This window comes from Hyla sarda, chromosome 1 (assembly GCF_029499605.1).
Source record: "Hyla sarda isolate aHylSar1 chromosome 1, aHylSar1.hap1, whole genome shotgun sequence".
Lineage (NCBI taxonomy): Eukaryota > Metazoa > Chordata > Amphibia > Anura > Hylidae > Hyla > Hyla sarda.
The window spans coordinates 196,701,559-196,722,386 of NC_079189.1; the positions used below are offsets into that span (position 1 = coordinate 196,701,559).

The window sequence follows — 20,828 nt, forward strand, 5'->3', positions numbered from 1 at the left end:
TTGTTGTCCTTAGTGGGATTTGAACCCAAGGCCCAAGCACTGCAAGGCAGCAGTGCTAACCACTGAGCCACTATGCTGCCCTTAGCATACATCTGCTATGCACGGTTGTTAAAATGGACAGAGATGTCAGCAGAGAGCACTGTGGTCGTGATGCCATCAATGTTCCAAAAAGAAAGGAATTTCCTCTGTAGCATTCAGCAGCTAATAAGTACTGGAAGGATTAAGATTTTTTCATAGAAGTAATTTACAAATATGTTTAACTTTCTGGCACCAGTTGATTTAAAAGAAAAAAGGTTTTCACCGGAGTACCCCTTTAAGGACCCAGCCAATTTTCACTGTAGGACCCGGCCATTTTTTGAACATCTGACCACTTCCACTTTAAGCATTAATAACTCTGGGATGCTTTTACCTTTCATTCTGATTCTGAGAATGGGATTTTGGAGAGTGAGTTTTTCTGAAATGGTTTTTGTGGGGCATGTCGCATTTAGGAAGCCCCTGTGGTGCCAGAACAGCAAAAAAAACTCCACATGGCATACTATTTTGGAAACTACATGCCTCAAGGCAAGTAACAAGGGGTCCAGTGAGTCTTAAAGGGGTACTCCGGTGAAAAACTTTTTTCTTTTAAATCAACTGGTGGCAGAAAGTTAAACATATTTGTAAATTACTTCTATTAAAAAACCTTAATCCTTCCTGTACTTATTAGCTGCTGAATACTACAGAGGAAATTCTTTTCTTTTTGGAATGCTCTCTGATGACATCACGTCCACAGTTCTCTCTGCTGACGTTATTATAAAAATAATAACGCCTTATTTATTGTTGTCCTTAGAGGGATTTGAACCCAAGTCCCCAGCACTGCAAGGCAGCAGTCCTAACCACTGAACCACCATGCTGCCTTTATAATGCATCTGCTATGCATTTGCTATGCATCTGCTATGCATGGTTGCTAAAATGGACAGAGATGTCAGCAGAGAGCACTGTGTTTGTGATGTCATCAGTGTTCCAAAAAGAAAGGAATTTACTCTGTAGCATTCAGCAGCTCTTAAGTACTGGAAGGATTTTTTAATAGAAGTAATTTACAAATATGTTTAACTTTCTGCCATCAGTTGATTTAAAAGAAAAAAGGTTTTCACCGGAGTACCCCTTTAACACCCCACAGGTGTTTCACGACTTTTTGTAAAATTTGGATGTGTAAATGATTTATTTATTTTCTTCCACTAAAATGCTAGTTTTCACCCAAATTTAAATTTTTTACAAGGGATAATAGGACAAATTGCCCCCCAAAATTTGTAACCCCATCTCTTCTGAGTATGGAACTACCCCAAGTGTGGACGTCAAGTGCTCTTCTGGCGCACTACAATGCTCAGAAGAGAAGGAGTCACATTTGGCTTTTGAAAAGCAAATTTTGCTGAAACGTTTTTTGGGGGCATGTGGCATTTAGGAAGCCCCTACGGTGCCAGAACAGCAAAAAAAAAAAAAACAACAACCCACATGGCATACTATTTTGGAAACTATACCCCTCAAGGAACTCAACAAGGGGTACAGTGAGCCTTAACACCTCACAGGTGTTTGACGACTTTTTGCTAAAGTCGGATGTGTAAATGAAAAAAAAAAAAAATTTCACTAAAATGATGGTTTTCCCCCAAATTTTACATTTATGACCCCATTTCTTCTGAGTATGGAAATACCCAATGTGTGGATGTCAAGTGCACTGCGGGCGCACTACAATGCTCAGAAGAGAAGGAGCACCATTGAGCTTTTTGAAGACAGAATTTGGTTGGAATAGAAGTCGGGGTCATGTGCGTTTTCAAAGCCCCCCCGTGGTGCCAGAACAGTGGATCCCCCCACGTGACCCCATTTTGGAAACTACACCCCTCACAGAATTTAATAAGGGGTGCAATGAGTTTTTACACCCCACTGGCATTTGACAGATCTTTGGAACAGTGGGCTGTGCAAATGAAAAATTAAATTTTTTCATTTTCACGGACCACTGTTCCAAAAATCTGTCAGACACCTGTGGGGGTAAATGCTCACTGTAACCCTTATTACATTACGTGAGGGGTGTAGTTTCCAAAATGGGGTCATATATGGGGGGGGGGGTCCATTGTTCTGGCTCTATGGGGGCTTTGTAAACACACGTGGCCTTCAATTCCGGACAAATTTTCTCTTCAAAATCACAATGCCGCTCCTTCTGTTCAGAGCATTGTAGTGCGCCAGCAGAGGACTTTACATCCACATATGGGGTATTTTCTTACTCAGAAAAAAATGGGGTTACAAATTTTGGGGGGCTTTTTTCCTATTTTTCCTTGTGAAAATGAAAAATTTTTGGTAACACCAGCATTTTAGTGAAAAAAATCATTTTTTTCATTTTTCCATCCAACTTTAATGAAAATTCGTCAAACACCTGTGGGGTGTTAAAGCGTACTATACCCCTTGTTACGTTCCGTGAGGGGTGTAGTTTCCAAAATGGGGTCACGTGTGGGTATTTCTTTTTTTGTGTTTATGGCAGAACCGCTGTAAAATCAGCCACCCCTGTGCAAATCACCAATTTAGGCTTCAAATGTACATAGTGCGCTCTCACTCCTGAGCCTTGTTGTGTGTCTGCATAGCATTTTACGCTCACATATGGGGTATTTCCATACTCAGGAGTGGGATATTTCCATACTCAATTGCGTTACAAATTTTGGGGGTCTATTTTTCCTTTTAACACTTGTGAAAATAAAAAGTATGGGGCAACACCAGCTTGTCAGTGTAAATTTTTTTTTCTCACACTAACAGGCTGGTGTAGCCTCCAACTTTTCCTTTTCATAAGGGGTAAAAGGAGAAAAAGCCCCCCAAAATTTGTTACGCAATTTCTCCCGAGTACGGAAATATCCCATATGTGGCCCTAAACTGTTTCCTTGAAATGCTACAGGGCTCGGAAGGGAGAGAGCGCCATGCGCATTTGAGGACTAAATTAGGGATTGCATAGGGGTGGACATAGGGGTATTCTACGCCAGTGATTCCCAAACAGGGTGTCTCCAGCTGTTGCTAAACTCCCAGCATGCCTGGACAGTCAGTGGCTGTCCGGAAATGCTGGGAGTTGTTTTGCAACAGCTGGAGGCTCCGTTTTGGAAACACTGCTGTACAATACGTTTCTCATTTTTATTGGGGGGGACAGTGTATCTGTTAGTGTAGTGTAGTGTTTTTATGGTACATTCACACGGGCGCAGGTTTACATTGAGCTTCACGCTAGAAATTTGCGCTGCAGCAAAAAATTTGCCGCAGCTCATACTTGAAGCAGAAAACTTACTGTAAACCTGCCCTTGTGAATGTACCCTGTACGTTCACATGGGGAGCAAACCTCCAGCTGTTTCAAAACTACAACTCCCAGCATGTACTGACAGACCGTGCATGCTGGGAGTTGTAGTTTTGCAACAGCTGGAGGCACACTGGTTGGAAAACCTTCAGTTAGGTTCTGTTACCTAACTCAGTATTTTCCAACCAGTGTGCCTATAGCTGTTGCAAAACTACAACTCCCAGCATGTACTGATCGCCGAAGGGCATGCTGGGAGTTATGCAACAGCTAGAGGTACGCAATTGCAACTCCCAGCATGCCGAGACAGCTGTTTCCGCATGCTGGGATTTGCAGTTTTGCAACATCTGGAGGGTAACAGATAGAGACCACTGCACTCCTAACTGTGGACCTCCAGATGTTGCAAAACTACAAATCCCAGCATGCACAGACAGCAAACTGCTGTGTGGGCATGCTAGGAGTTGTAGTTTTGCAAAATCTAGAGTGCTACAGTATAGAGATCACTGTGCAGTGGTCTCTAAACTGCAGACCTCCAGCTGTTGCAAAACTGCAAATCCCAGCATGCCCAAACAGCTGTCTGGGCATGCTGGGAGTTGTAGTTTTGCAACATCTGGAGCGCTACAGTCTCAGACTGTAGCCCTCTAGATGTTGCTAGGCAACTTACCGGCTTCCGTCGAATCCAGGGAGCCGTCATCTTCTGCCGCACGACATTGCCACCCGTGCCGATCACCACCGCCCATCCCGTCCCGCAGCTTCCACCGACGGGTAAGTGGATCTTCGGCGCCGGTCCTCTGTCGGTTCCCCATCCTGCCCCGCCTATTGTGGGTGGGCAGAATGGGGAAAACGAAAGTAAACCCCCCCGCCCCCCGATCTGCTATTGGTGGTCGCATCTAGACCACCAATAACAGGGATAGGAGGGGTGGCACCTCACTCCTATGGATACAGGGGGATCGTGGGTGTCTTAGACAACCGCGATACCCCTTATATTCCGGGTCACCATAGACCTGTATGACCCGGAATCGGCGCAAATCGCAAGTGTGAATTCACTTGCGATTTGCGCCGATCGCCGACATGGGGGGGGTTCTGATGACCCCCCTGGGCATTTGCACAGGGTGCCTGCTGATCGATATCAGCAGTAACCCCAGTCCGGTCGGCGGGGACCGAAATTCCCACGGGCATACAGGTACACCCTGGGCCCTTAAGACCCAGGTACAGAAGGCGTATCCATACGCCCTAGGTCCTGTACGGGTTAAGATTTTGTTTATTTCTGTACAAATTGTTTTGTTTACATTCAAAACTAAAATTTGTATGAGAAAAGTAGTTGCTTAGCTCTCTTTGCTCCTTTATACTTTAACTACTCCATGTAGTACATTATACATAATAAGTAACATAACATAATAGTAACATAATAAGTAAGTAGTCGTACCTGGTTTAATGCCAGTTACACGTGATCCCACACTCTCCACTATACCAGCACCTTCATGCCCTAATATAATTGGAAATTTTATGTCATTTAATGACCCACTTAAGACATGTTCATCTGAACGGCAGATTCCAGTGGCTACAATCTGAAGTAAAAGAAAATATTGTTTTTATCATTATAAAGAACCTGAAAATCTAAGGGCCCTTTACTCTGTATTAGTTATAATCTGTCCAATTAAACATAAGATTGTGTTCCTGGGAGATTCCGATGGCTCATTGTGAGGAAGACCATGTTGGATCCAATTCCATGAAAATAACCGTAACTACTCTGGCATGAATAGGGATAGTTGTGTGTGTATTTCAGACATGAATTCATACGGTAACTTTAATCTACATAAGATCTCCATAAATCACAGCATAAGACATAGAGGGAGATTTATCAAAACCTGTCCAAAGGAAAAAATTGACCAGTTGCCCATAGCAACCAATCAGATCACTTCTTTCATTTTTCTGAGGCCCTTTTTGAAATGAAAGAAGCGATTTGATTGGTTGCTATGGGCAATTGGTCAACTTTGCATCTGGACAGGTTTTGATTAATCTCCCCCATAGAGTCTAACATTTTCACAACTTTCAGTGATTTTTTCTTGAATTTGAACCTTTTGTCAGCTATTTTTGAACATAGCCCTATTGTCTCTTCCATTTTGTCTTATCAGCTGGGACAGATGAAAAACTGCAAGATCAGACTGCACAGAATTTATTTTCTGAGTAGTAACAAAGAAAATACAAAGGTTTAAATAGGAGCTGTATACATTACGGGAGTCATGTATTAAGGCCGCCTCATGCAGCGCACAGACGGACCTTGTTTACACTGGAGCAGATGGCTTTTCTACTGCGGTTAATCCAGGGGGCAGCAGCAAATAGGCAGCAGCAACTCCATTAAGGTGCAAAAAAGTGTTCTTTTATTCACACAATGTGAGGAGACGTTTCGGTTTGCTCACCAAACCATTTTCAAGGCTATAGTGCCGCGCGCTATTAGAGGCGGGTCTCGGCTTCACTATGACGCCGGGCCCGCCACGATATGATGCGGGGTCACCGTGTGACCCCGCGATATATCGCAGGACCGAGACCCAGTACGTACCCATACGTCTCGGGTCCTTAAGAGGTTAAAAAAAGGGCCATTTAAGGTGGTCACTCCAAACTCCAGCTGATTTATGAAGTGAAAGGGGAGTTTGCCTTTGAATAGAAGTCATGGAGAATAGAGATGTAAATAATGACAAAGGTGATGTTCGGAATAAGGCTGCATTTACATTACAGTTGCAGCCTACGGCTGCCGGATCCAGCTGAAGGAGGGGAAAACCATGCACTCCCGTACCCCAGCCGGACCGGTACTGAAATATATTTACTTTAATGAGCCGACCAGAGTCAAACAGTAACTCCGGTCAGCTCATTTCTGCCCCGTATCCCGTTTTGTGACCGGACCTAAAACCGTAGTATACTACGGTTTTAGGTCCGGTCACAAAACGGGATATGGGGCAAAAATTTTCCGACTGGAGTCACTTCTTTACTCCGGTCGGCTCATTAAAGTGAATGGATTTCGGCACCGATCCAGCTGGGGTACCGGAGTGCCAGGTTTTCCCCTCCCCCAGCCGGATCCGGCCGCTGAAGGCTGCAATTGTAATGTGAATGCAGCCTAAGATTTATTCAGAGGCAAGATCCATGTGTGGCAGTATCTGAGTTGCCCTGCTCCATAATATAATAAGTAATCAGGTTGAGCCAAGCCAGCTAGATCCTAAGGTCTAGTCAAGTTAATTAAACATAAATTAATCCTGGAGTTAAGCCATAGAAATTAAACAGTAAAAAAGAGATCAGATCTTTAAAGGGGAACTCCTGTGGAGAACAATTTCTTTTTTAAATCAACTGGTGCCAGAATGTTAAACAGATTTGTAACTTACTTCCAGTACGCAAGCCGGCTCACGTGAGCTCAGCCCAACCCACCACCAGGAGTTTCACCTGGACAGTGAGCAGCGCCGGCATCACTGAGGTGCTGCTCATGTGACCGGGAGAGGGGACAACCAGGACGCCGTTCCATCTTCTCATTATTCGGACATAGAACATATTCTGTTCATGGAGGGGGTAAGAAAAAGTAAAATACCTTGACTACAAGATGTGGGCAATTTAACCCATTACTAACTTGTCTGTAGAAAAATTAAGACAGAGATTGCAGAGAGGGCTCTGAGAGAAAAAAGTGCAATCGTGCTAGCATATAAAATCAACATTAACCAGAACAATTAAGATGATAAATTAGTTGCGATTAATTCTACAGTATTGGATATTCACAAGAAGACAGACATATCTGTTTTTCATTCAATCCTAATTGACCCTCTGCCTCAGTACGTGGGATCCATTTTGCTTCTTGTTGCAATAATATTTTTTGTCTGTCTCCTCCGTTAATGGGATTTCGCACTGATTCTAAACCTGAAAATGTTAATACTTTTGGATCACTGTTATGATGTTTTTTAACATGGTCTATTAATCGAGGAGATCGGAAGCCTGTACGGATAGAGCGAGAAATGTTCATGTATTCTAGCATTTAGACAATGAATAATATCCGCACGGGCATTGGATCACATAGACAATAAATTTGCTTTTACATATGATGAAGCTTTTTATCCTGCATTCTATACCACCTAATTTAAGATATTTTGCTTGCATATTATAATCACAAAAAGAACATTGTCTGCAGCAGTAATTTCCCCGTGGTATTGTTTCTGTAGGCCAGTTGTTATTCGCTTTCTTTTTAAATTGGTTGGAACCAAGCTAGAGCTATAGTTTTATTCCTTCTATAATAAACCAGAGGGCCTCTTTTTGCTATTTCTGCTTATTTTGGATCATTTTCTATGACTCCCCAATATTTCCTGATAGCATTTTGAACCCTGTTGTTCATGTCTGAATGTTTAAATGAAAAGACAAATAGTTTTTCATCCTGTTTCTGCTTCCTCTTAGTTATTCTGACCTTGTACATTTTTTGACTCTCTCATATGCTATCTGCACAGAGGTTTTTAGGTACCCCCTTTCTGTCAGTCTAGTTTTCAATTTGTCTGCCTGTTCATCAAACCCTTCTTCTGTATTGTTAATCCTTCTTAACCTAATTAACTGACCATAAGGTATTACATTCTTCACATGCGGGGGTGGTAACTTCGAAAATGTAATATTGCATTTGTTGCAGTTGGTTTTCCATAGTTTGATGTAATAATTTGTCCATTCTTCACCTCCACCCGCATGTCAAGAAAGTTTAATTCTTTGCCTCCAAAAATAGATGTGAACATCATGTTAAATTTAGTGTTACTGTTAAGATACCCGATTAAAGAATCAACCTGCTGAATATCTCCCTTCCGCACAATAAATATATCGTCCATGTAAGATATGGATACGGATAACGGTAATCCGGAACAAAGTGTGGGAGCTGTTCTGAACGTTGAGCAGACAAACGCAGGTACGTTTTTCACATCATGTGAAGGAAAAACGAGTTGCAGATATTAAGTGCAAAATCGCTAGAACAAAAGGTCTTCGAACTGGCGGAAAAAGAAGTACGCCTTTTTTGAACCATCAATTCATTAAATTCATATGACGAATGTAATTGGGTCACAAGGGGACTTAGAAATTATAAGGAACCAGCACAGTTCACAAAAGACGAAACATTTTTGAAAATGTGGAGAGAAGCGCATGTATCACAGCATTCACACTAATGTGCATGGTATTGCAGCGAAACGAAAAAGAATATGAACATGTCACAACTGAACTTTGTCGGGCAAAAATGGAACTGAGAACCCGCCTGTCAGAAGAACAATTTGTTGCAGTAATGAAAAAATTGGCTAAGAAATTATTAACAACTCAAGCTGAAATAAAGGATAAAAAGAGAGATGAATTAATACGCGACAAGTTAGATTATGAAAATGAGACGTGTCTTTGAGTGGAGCACAAAAAAAGTCCAAATACCGCAAATACCGTTATAACAAAAAAGACAACAGGATTATGGAACAACTGATTCGAACTCCAGCCAATCCGATGAATCAAAAGGCCCACATGAAATTAAGGTAGCCGTCCCTTTAGAAGGCAAATCCGCCAGGGAGGGTGGAAGATAAAACATTTGAGGCAACACAGTACAAAAACGAAAGCAAGTATCATGGAGGGACTAAACCAAAAGAAAGAAGAAATCCACAAAAAATCAGTTATCAATTTATCCAATATAGCAATTCCTCTCGAATGTATGGAACTGCTGTTCAAATGACTCAATTATTGTATACATGAACTGTTTGATGAAGTAGAATTCCAAATAGATGTGTTTACAGCATTAAGAAAAATGAATTTGAGCAAGCATTTTTGTAAAATTAAACAGGACCTCTATACAAAATTGGGGAAACACCAATAGAGATTGGCCCCTTGGGTTTTCGTGCATTAACAGATTTTGGCACTGAAATCATGAGAGGGGCACAATTATTGGTTGAGCTTACAAATGAGGGAGAACATGTAGTATCGGATACCGACACCAAAACCCAATACTTTGGAGTTGGTAACAGTTCCATTTTTTGTCCTCCAATTCAACCAGAAGGATCCAGCAATAGATTCACTACATTAGTATCTCAAGAAGTAAAATCTATAATTTATCCTGAGGTGGGAGAAAATTTCACTAGAACAGAAGCGAGGGCACTTAAATAGTTGAATAATCTGAAAAAATGAATATACCGCACGGCGGAAAAAGGGGGTAACCTGGTTATCCTGTCAAAAGAACAGTACGTGGAGGAAGCAGATAGGCTCCTTACAGATAAGAGTGTTTATTCCCTCTTAAAGGAAGACCCAACACTACGATATCAAAGTAAGCTGCAAACATTGCTACGTAAATATTTGGAAAAGAGCATTATAGCCATTCGAACGGCAGAGAAACTGTACCCCAAATATCCAAAAAAGCCCTACTGGTATTATATTCCCAAGATCCATAAGTCGCCGACCCGACCCCCTGGACGACCATTCGTCTCGGGGATTGGGTTGGTAACTGAAGGGCTTTCTAAATATGCGGAAGCAAAGAACAGACAGAAGCCGCACTCACCATCCAGGTCTTTATTGCGATCCGGTCATGTAGACGGTGGTAACAGGCGGGGGAGCTGGGTGGAGGACGAAGACCCAGAACAAGCTGTTTCATGCGTCCGAGCGCACTTCCTCTTGCCAGAATTTTCCGGCTAGAGGAAGTGCGCTCGGACGCACGAGACAGCTTGTTCCGGGTGCTTTCTGCTTGGCTATGCACCTCTTCTACAGGCTACATGTGAGTCTTGTCCTGTGTGTTGCTACACATACCATTGGCTGCCTAGTTCCGTATGTGCCTGCGCTTCTGCTTATGGCTTTCTAAATATATTGATTGGTTATTACGCCCCAATCCTACAGGATCTTCCAACTTACATAAAGGATACCAGTGAATGTCTAAAAGCATTAAAGGGTATCTCCTGGCAAGAAGGGTATAGCCTTGCCTCTGTCGATGTGGAGTCCCTCTACACCCGGATCCCCCAGGATACAGGGGTCAGGGTAGTGGGGGAGCTCCTCATCGACATGGGCAAGGACCCAGAATTGGTAGAATTTATCTGTGAATCACTTAAGTTTATATTAATCCATAATGCCTTCAGATTCAATAATAAATGGTACCAACAAGTATCAGGTACTACAATGGGTACTCCAGTTGCATGTACATTCACAAATTTATTTTTAACTGCTTTTAAGAAATATTAAATCTTTTCGGCCAGGAATCCCTTCGCAAAATGTACGGATAATATACAACAGTACATGGATAATATATTTATCGCGTGGAAGGGAGATATAGAGCATTTTGATTCTTTCATCGGATATCTTAACAGTAATACTAAATTTAACATGATCACATCTATTTTTGGAGGCAAAAATTAGACTTTGACGTGCGGGTGGAGGTGAAGAATTGACAAATTATTACGTCAAACTATGGAAAACCAACTGCAACAAATGCATTATTACATTTTCAAAGTTACCAACCCCGCATGTGAAGAATGTAATACCTTATGGTCAGTTCGTTAGGTTAAGAATGATTAACAATACAGAAGAGGGGTTTGATGAGCAGGCAGACGAATTGAAAACTAGTATGACAGAAAGGGGGTACCTAAAAACCTCTGTGCAGATATCTTATGAGAGAGCAAAAGAGCCAAAAAATGATCAAGGTCAGAATTAATAAGTAAGAGGAAGCAGAAACAGGATGAAAAACTATTTGTCTTTTCATTTAAACATTCAGATTTGGACAACAGGGTTCAAAATGCTATCAGGAAACATTGGGGATTCATAGAAAATGATCCAGAATTAGCAGAAATAGCAAAAAGATGCCCTCTGTTTTCATATAAAGAGAAAGTGAATAACAACTGGCTTACAGAAAAAATACCATGGGGAAATTACCACTACGGACAATGTTCTTTTTGTGATCATAACATGCAAGCAAAATATCTTAAATAAGGTGGTATAGAATGCAGGATAAAAAGCTTCATCACATGTAAAAGCAAATTTATCATCTTTGTGATCCAATGCCCGTGCGGAAATTATTACATTGGAAAAACAATTAGTTGTCTAAATGTTAGAATACGCGAACATTTTCCCTCTATCCGTATAGTCATCCGATCTCCTCGATTAATAGAGCATATTAAAAAGCATCATAACAATGATCCAAAAGTATTAAAATTTTCAGGTTTAGAATTTGTGCAAAATCCCTTTAATGGAGGAGACAGACAAAAATATTATTGAACCAAGAAGCAAAATGGATCCTGCGTACTGAGGCAAAAGGTCCATTAGAATTGAATGAACAAACAGATATGTCTGTCTTCTTGTGAATATCAAATATTGTAGGATTAATCACAACTTGCTTTTTATCTTAATTGTTCTGGTTAATGTTGATTTTAAATGCTAGCACAATTGCACTTTGTTCACTCAGAGCCCTCCTTACAATCTTCGTCTTATAAATTTTTCTACAGATGAGTTAGTAATGGGTTAAATTGCCCACATATTGTAGTCAAGGTATTTTACTTTTTCTTACCCCCTCTGTAAACAGAATATGTTCTATGTCCGAATAATGAGAAGATGGAACGGCATACTGGTTCTCCCCTCTCCCGGTCACGTGAGCAGCACCTCAGTGATGCCAGCGCTGCTCACTGACCAGGTGAAACTCCTGGTGGTAGGTTGGGCTGGAGGAAGGAAGATGTGGGAGGAAGATCATATATAAGACGGAGCTCACAAGTACGAATCTAGAGCCAGATGATGCGCAACCAAGCGTGAAACACATGTTGCTCTTGTACAGCACCTGCTACCTGTGCCCCCCACCATTCAAGAATGAAATAAAAGCACCTTCGAAGAAGTGGTGAGTGCAGCCTTATTCTTTTCTTCATTGAAAATTTGTCTTTAATGTATGTAACAGAGCCATATTACTTTGAAGAGCTACAAGTGGATTTTTAGTAAGGAAGATAAAAATATTAAAAGTGATCTACTACTTTAAGATCACAAACAGCATTAGAGGCAGTGGCAGATCCAAGGGTGGAGTGGGGGGACCTGCATCTCTACCTAATTTCTGCTGCCTAACTTATGTTGGGGGACTGCTGCATATACCTCATGTTGGGGGACCTCTGCTTCCTACAAAATGTGGGGGAATTGCTGCCTATATTGAATGTGGGAGAACTTATGCCTATACCTAATGTGGGGGACTTCTTCCGCCTAGCTAATGTGGGGGACTATCTACTATGTTCTTGCCTAGCTAATATAGGGATGATCAACCAAACAAACGGAGCTACCTACTACCTACATAGGGGATTACCTACCTGGGGGACATTAACTACCTGGGGGCATGACCTACTAGAGACCACGACCTTCTGGAGACACTAGCTATCTGGGGGCATTACCTATGAGTAAGTTCTGTAAGCAGCACCTTATTTTCTGTGTGCTAACACAAAACACTCTGCCCCTCCCAAGACTAGACTCTGGATCCGCCACTGGGTGGAGGGAGGTGCTCGCTATCTACATTAGTAACTACCTGGCTATTTAACTTTATACATATAGCTGGCATTTAGATTGGTGGCTAGCTAGGTAGATAGGCAGCCATGTATGAAGGCCAGGTATGTACGCAGTTGGGTATTTAGGCAGCCAGTTATATAGTTAGGTAGCCAGGTATGTAAGTAGGTAGCAAGGTATGTAGGAAAATAATTAGGCATATATGTATAAAGTTAAGTAGCCAGGTAGTTAATAATGTAGATAGCCAGCCCCTCCCTCCACCCAGTGGTGGATCCAGAGTCTAGACTTGGGAGGGGCACTATCAGAGTGTTTTGTGTTAGCAGACAGAAAATAAGGTGCTGCTTACAGAACTTACTCGTAGGTAATGCCCCCAGATAGGTAGTGTCTCCAGAAGGTTGTGGCCTCTAGTAGGTCATGCCCCCAGGTAGTTAATGTCCCCCAGATAGGAAGTCATGCCGCCCTGTAGGTAAATCCCCCAGATAGCTGTCCCCTGTATGAAAACTCTCAATGTAGGTAGCCCCCTATTAGTTTTGTAGTTTGTCCCCATATTAGCTAGGCAAGAACATAGTAGATAGGCCCCCACAATAGCTAAGCAGCAGAAGTTCCCCACATTCAGAAGGTTGCAGAAGTCCCCCACATTAGGTAGGCAGCAGTTCCCCGCATTAGGTATAGGCAGCAGTTCCCCTACATTTTGTAGGCAGCAGCATTCCCCCACATTAGGTATTGACAGCAGAATGCCCCCACATTAGGTATGGGCAGCAGAGTTCTCCCACATTAGGTATAGGCAGCAGAGTTCCAACACATTTGGTATAGACAGAGTTCCCCCACACAGAGAGATGAGTCTTTCTGCTGTATGTGTGGGAGCCGCTGTCTGCCTGGGGATCCGGGGCGAGCGTCCTGGATCCTCAGTAGCAGTGGTGGGCCCTTTACTCGGCCAGGCCCTCGGACCACGTCCGAACGGACAGGCCGGTTAGTCCGCCCATGAACTCTCCATTAGTCTATGGAGTCTATGGTGGCCAGGGAGTGAAAAACACTGTCACGCATTTCATCGGCTTATCCCATTTGCAGTAGGTCTTAGGACTGAGACCCAGTGCAATCTAAACTTTTAACCTGTCTAGATGGCATGTCAAAAGTATTTTCCAATGACAGTCGCCCCACAGGATAGGGGTTAAGTGTCTTATCATTGCTCCCTGACCCGTAGGACTTCTGGGATTTCTAAAATGGGGCCCCGACTCTCCAGGCTTAATGAAGCGGATGGTTGGCCTGCCGACCTTTGATTGGAGGGGAAGTTATTATTGATTTCTCAGTGTCCGACATGTTTTTCTTTTTTTTATGTATTCATATTTTGACACTTGTTTGTTGTTAAATTATAGATCATTGCCTGCTAATCATGTATTCTGGAAAATCATCTATGGGAATGCTGGAGATACCCAAAAGATGTTCTTGTTCTGTAACTTTCCCATAGACAATTAACGGAGTGTGTGCTGACCCACTACACTATTTAGCTGGGGAAGTCATGGCCCAGTTGTTAAGATTGTGGGGGTTCCCAGAGACCAAGTAGGACTTAATTATTGTATCACAATTTCCTATTCTTGAATAGGATGGAAAACCTCTTTAAAAATTAAAAAGCCTTTACCTTGATGCGAACTTCATGTTCTTTAGGCGGTGCAACTTCAACATCCTCTATGCTAAGTGGTTTGTTGGGTCCCCAACACACTGCAGCCTTACATTTTATGATCTGCAAAGAAACAACATATACTATAGATGGTATGATTTTCCTTTAAACAAAAAGTATTTATAGAAAGTCATCTGTTGAATATACATTACACCTTTATCTTTAAAAAAAAAAATACAACAGATGAGGAGAGAATATGTGGGCCCAGATTTATCAAACTTTACCAGAGCTGTGATTGGGAAAATTCCTCCACTTTTTCTTTCACGCAGTTTGATAAATGTCCCCAATAGAGATTACATCAAGAATTCATGGAATTTAAAGGAGTTGTCTGGAGAACTATTTTTATTTTTAAAAGAGCTCAGAGTGGGATGAAAAAACTAAACAAAATGGCTGTTGCCATTCTATAGGTGCCAGTCCTTGCTGCTGAATAAATCTACACCTTTTATTAATTGAGATCTGTGCTGATTCATTTCTTAAAATTAATTTTCTCTTTAAAGATATAAAATAGATATCCATTTTTTTAAATATTATAATGTGTTCTATGGAAAAGCTGCCATCAGTGCACAGGTATACCTCTTCTATTTCCACTATATGTTTTAATTCTACAGGGTGGGCCATTTATAGGGATACACCTTAATAAAATGGGAATGGTTGGTGATATTAACTTCCTGTTTGTGGCACATTAGTATATGGGAGGGGGGAAACTTTTCAAGATGGGTGGTGACCATGGCGGCCATTTTGAAGTCGGACATTTTTAATCCAAGTTTTGTTTTTTCAATAGGAAGAGGGTTGTGTGACACATCAAACTTATTGGGGAATTCACAAGAAAAACAATGATGTGCTTTGTTTTAACGTAACTTTATTCTTTCATGAGTTATTTACAAGTTTCTGACCACTTGTAAAATGTGTTCAATGTGCTGCCCATTGTGTTGGATTGTCAATGCAACCCTCTTCTCCCACTCTTCACACACTGATAGCAACACCGCAGGAAAAATGCTAGCACAGACTTCCAGTATCCGTAGTTTCAGGTGCTGCACATCTCGTATCTCCACAGCATAGACAATTGCCTTCAGATGACCCCAAAGATAAAAGTCTAAGGGGGTCAGATCGGGAGACCTTGGGGGCCATTCAACTGGCCCACAACGACCAATCCACTTTCCAGGAAACTGTTCATCTAGGAATGCTCGGACCTGACACCCATAATGTGTTGGTGCACCATCTTGCTGGAAAAACTCAGGGAACGTGCCAGCTTCAGTGCATAAAGAGGGAAACACATCATCATGTAGCAATTTTGCATATCTAGTGGCCTTGAGGTTTCCATTGATGAAGAATGGCCCCACTATCTTAGTACCCCATATACCACACCATACCATCAATTGTTGTGTTCCAACAGTCTTGGAGGGATCTATCCAATGTGGGTTAGTGTCAGACCAATAGCGGTGGTTTTGTTTGTTAACTTCACCATTCACATAAAAGTTTGCCTCATCACTGAACAAAATCTTCTGCGTAAACTGAGGGCCCTGTTCCAATATTTTGTTTTGCCCATTCTGCAGCACCTGAAACTACGGATACTGGAAGCCTGTGCTAGCATTTCTCCTGTGGTGTTGCTATCAGTGTGTGAAGAGTGGGAGAAGAGCGTTGCATTGACAATCCAACACAATGGGCAGCACATTGAACACATTTTATAAGTGGTCAGAAACGTGTAAATAACTCATGAAAGAATAAAGTTACGTTAAAACCAAGCACATCATTGTTTTTCTTGTGAAATTCTCGATAAGTTTGATGTTTCACATGACCCTCTTCCTATTGAAAAAAACAAAAGTTGGATTTTAAATGGCCAACTTCAAAATGGCCGCCATGGTCACCACCCATCTTGAAAAGTTTCCCCCCTCACATACACTAATGTGCCACACACAGGAAGTTAATATCAGCAACCATTCCCATTTTATTAAGGTGTATCCACGAAAATGGCCCACCCTGTACACTGTGTAAACTGTGCCTTAAAGAGGTACGCCAGTGAAAAACATTTTTGTTTTTTAAATAAACTGTGCGTGAAAGTTAAACAGATTTGTCAATTCCTTCTATTTAAAAATATTAATTCTTTTAAGTAATTATCAGCTGCTGTATGCTCCAAAGGAAGTTCTTTTCTTTTTGAATTTCTATTCTATCTGACCACAGTGCTCTCTGCTGACACCTCTGTCCATGTCAGGAACTGTCAAGAGCAGGACAGGTTTGCTATGGGATTTGCTCCTTTTCTTGACAGTTCCTGAGACAGCCAGAGGTGTCAGCAGAGAGCACTGTGGTAAGACAGAAAAGACAATTAAAAAGAAAAGGACTTCCTGTGGAGCATATAGAAGCTGATTAGTACTGGAAGGGTTAAGATTTTTAAATAGAAGTAATTTACAAATCTGTTTTACTTTCTGGCACCAGTTGATAAAAAAAAGTATATCGTTTTACACCGGAGTACCCCTTTAAGTTTGGAGTCCTGTTTACCTGATACAAATTGGCAGGGGTGGAAAATTGGCAGGGTGACAGAAGGTGCATTAGAGTTTACTATAGTGTTACCATTGTGTTCAGTACACATCAGAATTCAGAAGCTGTTGGGCTCTCTGGCTCTCTCTAGTGGTGACTACAAGTAGTCAGCAGGTTATACACTGAGAGACAGTTGCCATTTCATTACTGGAGCTTCCCTGTATGGATGTTAGACGTGTGACCCGGAGTGTGGCATAAAATTAAATAAGCAAGTTTCCAGTGCCAGTGTTCATTAAAATAGAATTAGAAAAATCGATTGATCTGAGTGACATCACACAAGGTACAAGGTTTCAATGACAAGTATTAGGCTGGAATTCCCCTAAGGTTTTTCACCCAAAAATGCCCCAAAAACCCGCATTCTGCCGCAAGGCATATTTTTATGTGAGAAAACGCAGCAGTCAGATGTTAGTTGAACGTCCGTAGGGAACTGCAAAATTCCATATACATTCAGATTGGCGTTTTTTTTTTTTTTTTTTTTAATCCTTTTGGCGTTTTTTCAGCTATTTTGGGCTCCCTGGCAGGTTTTTAAAAAACTACCTCTTGTTGAGACTTTGGTGTTTTTTCAGGGAAAATCTTGGTATTTTTTTCATGGAAGTCCAAGGGAGTGAAAAATCACCAAAGCAATGTGGGTTTTAACATTAGCATTTTGCAGGCGGTTTTCATTCTTTACTTTTTCTTTAGCGATCCAAAAAAGGGATGGAGGTATTTATTTATTTTTTTAATTAAATTTTGTAGGTTACCATAAAATAAAAAAAAGAAATAAAAAAAAAAAAAAGAAAGATACAGGGACCAATTTATGTGAGCGGGCAGGGATATTAAAATGTAGCTGACAATAAAAAAAATGGATAAAAGGGCCATGTAATTGTAAAATTAATATATTTCTTTTATAAATTTTGTGAAACTTTGTTATTAATAATGTATTTTAATTGTGTGTTTAATAAAGTGTTTGTGATTTTTACTTGTTTTAAACTTTATTCCCTTTATTTTACACATTATTGAGGGACTACTACTACACCCAGCAAGGAACAGTCTGTTCCATGCTGGGAGTAGTAGTAATACCAAAAAAAAATTCTAAAATAGAGAGAATAAAGTAAAAAAATAGTTAAAATCACAAACACTTTATAAAACATGTAATTAAAATAAATTTTTAATAAAATGTTTCACAAAATTATTTAAAAAAATATATTATTTTTACAATTACATGGCCCCTTTATATATTTTTAATATTGCCGGCTACATTTTTATATACCTGCCCACTCACATAAATTGGTCCCCGATTAAAAATGTATAAAAATTTGTTTATAAAAAAATGTACGTTTTGTTCCCTACAATTTTTTCCATCCCTTCTACCATAATTTTTATTTATTTGTTTATTTATTTATTTTGGTACCCAACAAAATTCTAAATAAAATATCTGCAGGGAAACTGTCAAAGGGGCCAAAAATACAATTTCCACACAAAGATAAAAACGCCAGAAAAAAATGTCAAAACGCAGGGAAAATCAGTGGCAGTTTTACTTGTGGTTTTTTTGGTGTTTTTTTTTTACCATAAAAAAACACGAGGACAAAACCTCAAAGGAATCGAAGCCTTACAGGTGTTTAATACTGAAAAGGAACCAAAGCCGAATACATTTCTAAGGCAGTGGTTCTCAAACATTTTGGCGAGGGGTACCCGCGAACAAAAGGCATGTGCTTACCTTTATACTAATGCAATACTTAATCCCCTTGTGCCATTATTCCCCCTCCCTCTAATCCCCTTATGCCATTATCCCTCTCTTCCCCTCCATCTTAATGATCTTGTGCCAATATTTCTCTCCCCCACCCATTCCCCCTCCGATCCCCCTGGGTTAATATACATATATATATATATATATATATATATATATATATATATATATATATATCAATATATCAACCTTCCCTCCCATACACTTAGTTTTGACTTTTTATTTACATTACCCGACTTGTTTGGGTACCGCTCCTAGTGTCCCGTTCCCGGAGTCCCGTTCAGCGCCGCACAGAAGGGTGACGTCCTCCTGCACTGTGCAGCACCTCCGAGCGACGTCAGGGGTCATCACACATCTCACCAGCAACCACGCAGCTCCTGTAAAGTAGCCACGTCCGGAGCTGCGGCCACAATACTTTACTGCCGCGGCCATTCACTGCAATGCACTGGCAAATACTGGCCAATGCATGCTAGTATTTATCAGAGCATTGGGTACCCCCGCACAATCGGTGGCGTACCCCTAGGGGCATGCATACCATCGGTTGAGAACCCCTGTTCTAGGTCCTTTATCGTATTTTTGTATGCCTCCTATTTAATATGGAAGCAGACAGCGGGAGTTTTTTCTGTTGGGTTTGTACAAATCCAACAGAATAAAGAATTATGACAGGGTCTATCATATGTTGCAAGTACTGAATTATTCTGTATAAAGATTTTCCCTTAAGGAAAATATCGTGTGACTTACACTGTATGGTGGCATACAGAATCTCATGTGTCTGCTTAGTACAGACCAGTATGGAACACCATGTATCGCAATACACCCTCCATGTGTGTATCTTTCAACCCTATCTTCAAGTTGAGGCTGCTCCATATGTGCTGGATGCCAACTATATTTTACAGCAGACACTTGCACGCAACTACCGGGATCAGACTGCAGTTGAAACCAAGGATAAAAAAAAAAAAAATAAGAAAATAGTCTTACTCTTGACCATTAAGAGGTTAATACTAAACATAAATTATTAACCAGTCAGTATGGCCATACTAGAAAGGTATTTCATGTATGAATTTTTAAATTGGCAATATAAGTAGAAAAAAATCTTTTAGCAAATGCTATATACTTACTTTTCCAGCAGTCGCCATTAGATTTGTCCCTCTCTGTGCTATCCTTACTTACAAAAGACAAGTTTGACTAACAGCGTACCTTTTATGAAGAGTCTTATGTAAACCACCCGTTTTCCTGACCTGAAAATGGCTAAAAGCCAAAAACTACTCCCAGTAAGAAAAACATCAAAGGAATGCAACAAAAGGTCAAAACAAATTGCTTCCATTTTATTGCTACTAACATTAATGTACCTGATACTGAAAATATACTTTTCAGCAAACATGCCAAGAAAGCTACTATATAATGTAGATTAAGCTTTGATGAGCCAAAGGGAAGCCAGTACACATTAAGAGCCCATTCACACTACAGAATTTCTGCTTGGAGTTATTCAGAGTGGAATGTTGCCTAATTTGCTATAATAAGCGTTGGAAAAATCTAATCAATGGGAAGCAACAGAAAACCAACAGAGTTTTCTTATAGAAATGTCTGTATTGTAAACAAGCCGTTACTCCACAATTGCCTTTCCTGTGTTTCTAGAATGTACTGCACAATCTGTTATTATTGCATTTTAACCCCTTAAGGATGTTTCAAAAAAAAAAAAAAAAAAAAACAACCGCTATGTCTCACCAGTGATACCACCGGGCCAGATATATATATATATATATATATATATATATATATATATATATATATATATATATATATATAACCTACACAACCATGCAACCCCCTGATGAAGGGATGAAACGTGCATGTCAGGGTGAACCATGGGGATTTGTCACTCTGTTACTTCTGGTAATATCTGCATTTGTATGGCTATAGCTCTTCCTTTATAGTTTGTATTCTTATGCTGCTTTATGTTCTCAAACCTGAATGCTTGTGTAGGTTATGCAGTGAAATCTCACTTAGCGGACACCTCCCATTAGGGGACACCTCCCAATAGCGGACAGTTTATAATTCCCCGGCAAGGACTTAATGTATTTGCACCCTCCAAATAGGGGACATTCCCAATAGCGGTCGTGGAC

At 40.8% G+C, this 20,828-nt stretch overlaps 1 protein-coding gene across 1 annotated transcript in view; it reads right to left on the reverse strand.

Moving 5' to 3' along the window:
• Positions 1–19,852, reverse strand: part of LOC130362371 (alcohol dehydrogenase 1-like) — a 44,336-nt gene extending 24,484 nt beyond the window's left edge. The window contains exons 1-3 of the mRNA XM_056566744.1: positions 19,824–19,852; positions 14,409–14,510; positions 4,719–4,860 (exon numbers count right to left, since the gene is read on the reverse strand). Of these exons, the coding sequence (XP_056422719.1) occupies positions 4,719–4,860; positions 14,409–14,510; positions 19,824–19,841 (262 nt within the window). The 5' untranslated portion in view covers positions 19,842–19,852. The remainder of the gene's footprint in view (positions 1–4,718; positions 4,861–14,408; positions 14,511–19,823) is intronic.
• Positions 19,853–20,828: the final 976 nt, after the last annotated feature.